The sequence below is a fragment of the Abramis brama genome (assembly GCF_963993115.1).
Source record: "Abramis brama genome assembly, chromosome: 23".
NCBI classification, from domain to species: Eukaryota; Metazoa; Chordata; class Actinopteri; order Cypriniformes; family Leuciscidae; genus Abramis; species Abramis brama.
Genome location: NC_139985.1, coordinates 690,992 through 693,491, shown reverse-complemented (window position 1 = coordinate 693,491; position 2,500 = coordinate 690,992). Strand labels below are relative to the sequence as shown.

The window sequence follows — 2,500 nt, the reverse complement described above, 5'->3', positions numbered from 1 at the left end:
ACCTCAGTCTCACTTTATCAGGCTTACCTCAGTCTCACTTTATCAGGCTTACCTCAGTCTCACTTTATCAGGTTTACCTCACTTTATCATGTTTACCTCAGTCTCACTTTATCAGGTTTACCTCACTTTATCATGTTTACCTCAGTCTCACTTTATCAGGTTTACCTCACTTTATCAGGTTTACCCCAATCTAACTTTATCAGGTTTACCTCAGTCTCACTTTATCAGGTTTACCCCAATCTAACTTTATCAGGTTTACCCCAGTCTCACTTCATCATGTTTACATCATTTCATAATTTTTACCTCACTTTATAATTTTTATCTCAGTCTCACTTCATCATGTTTACCTCACTTTATCATTTTTACCTCAGTCTCACTTCATCATGTTTACCTCACTTCATCCTGTTTACCTCAGTCTCACTTCATAATGTTTACCTCACTTTATCATTTTTACCTCAGTCTCACTTCATCATGTTACCTCGTTCATGTTTACCAGTGAAGCGGGTTTGAAACACTTTAAGTTTTCAAACAATCATGTTCTTCCTGATTTTATTTTCTTCTTGTTTTCAAAAGTGTGACAATCTACAGGTATATTTTCTGAAAGCAAGTGTTATTACAGCTAGTTTTAATGACATTTCGTAGTGCTTTCTAGAAAATAGCACACAAATGCTTATAGATGTGTTTGCAGTATGTAATGCATTGTCTTATTGCTTTTTTATTATTTATATTATACATTATACAGGCAGTCTTCAAGTGTTTATCAGCATCTGTCTTTTTTTAAGTCTATTAGCACATAAAGTCTAGAGTAAAACGGTACAAATTAAATAAATAAATAAATAAAACAATAAGATTAAGTAAATAAATTAGATTAAAATAAGTGGATAAGTAAAAATTTAATTATTAGTTAGTTGTTAATCTATTAAATATATTCAATTAGATTAAAATAAATAAATAAAACTTAATTAATAATTAATAAACAGACATTTAACAGTACATTACTATAGTGAGTCGAAAAATATATATAATAATGTAACTTAATATAAACTATTTTAAGTTTCAAAATATTAATATTACAGATTATAAATTGGGTGTTTATAGACGTGTTTTAAACGTTAGGATGGGGTCGTTGATATGAGGATGATCATATTTGGGGCTCTGTGAGTGTAAAAGATTGAGAAGCCCTGCATTAACATGTTGCATATGAAGTTTTATAGTTATTGTTCCAGGTAATGTTTCTCCAGTCTGACTGTAGTGAAGAACTCATGGATTAGAGCAGCTAATCCATCCGGCTGTCTGTCAGGGTCATTAGAGTTAATCAGGACGAGTTTATTACTGGAGCACAAACTCTGATCTACATTCATTACAGCCGTTACAGTCATGATAGCAGATTTAGACATAATTATTACTACTATTACTAACTACAGTAACATTCTCTGTGATGTTTCTTGCTGTGTGATGGAGTTAGTCATCAATATCCCATAATATGCATCAGTTCTTGTTTGAGAATCATTGCATAAAGTTTAATTTTTTTAGGAGAGTATATTTACCCATATACTTATATTTAGAATATTAATGTATTTATTCTTTTTTTATTTATTTTTTTTATTTATATTTAATGATGTATCTGTTATTATGTTTTTTGGGCTCGTTACATAACTTTGGAATACATAGTTGCAATAATGGTGTAATATTTGTTTTTGTCTTGTTTATGCTACTGTAACGCTTAAATTTCCTCAAAAAATCTTAAAAAATCAAGTTTTATCATCATCAAAGCAACGTGTGTGTGTGTGTTTCAGGCTGGCTGTCGTGGTTCGGGAACAGTATCGTGATCTTCATCCTCTTCAAGCAGAGATCTCTCCTCCAGCCCACCGATTACCTGACGCTGAATCTCGCCATCTCTGACGCCAGCATCTCTGTGTTCGGATATTCCCGAGGGATCCTCGAGATCTTCAACGTGTTCAGGGACAACGGATACCTCATCACATCTGTGTGGACGTGCCAGGTACAGGAAGTGGAATTGTGGGTAGTGAGATCATGAGGTGGTGTGTTCGTTACAGCAGCGTCTCTAATAGATTAATCACCAGAAGTTAATAATAATAATAATAATAATAATAATTCGTTAAATTTATACGGCGCTTTTCTAGGTACTCAAAGTGCTTAGGTGCTTATTACTCCATTTGTGCGTCATACATCATTAACTACAGTCTGTATGAAAACTGGCACATTTGTAGTGATGGTAATGAATAGTAATTTGACCAACTTTAGGGTCTCTAGGACCAGCTCTACAGCGCCACCACCAGTTCAAAAATTCACGTTAGAAACAGTGGTTTCACTTTATTTTGATGGTCCCTTTAACACATTCTTTGACTGTAAGTAACATTGCACCTACATGACTTTTAACTCATTAGAGTATAAGTAGAGTATTAGTAGACTGGCAGGGTTAGAATAAGTTGACATGTACTTGCAGAGTTTCTTATCGTCAGTAGAATGTCTTTTGGGG

At 33.4% G+C, this 2,500-nt stretch overlaps 1 protein-coding gene across 1 annotated transcript in view; it reads left to right on the top strand.

The window, feature by feature from the left end:
- opn6a (opsin 6, group member a) overlaps window positions 1–2,500 on the top strand; it is a 9,916-nt gene that overhangs the window by 1,092 nt on the left and 6,324 nt on the right. The window contains exon 2 of the mRNA XM_084100141.1: window positions 1,797–2,002. Coding sequence (XP_083956267.1) covers window positions 1,797–2,002 — 206 coding nt within the window. The remainder of the gene's footprint in view (window positions 1–1,796; window positions 2,003–2,500) is intronic.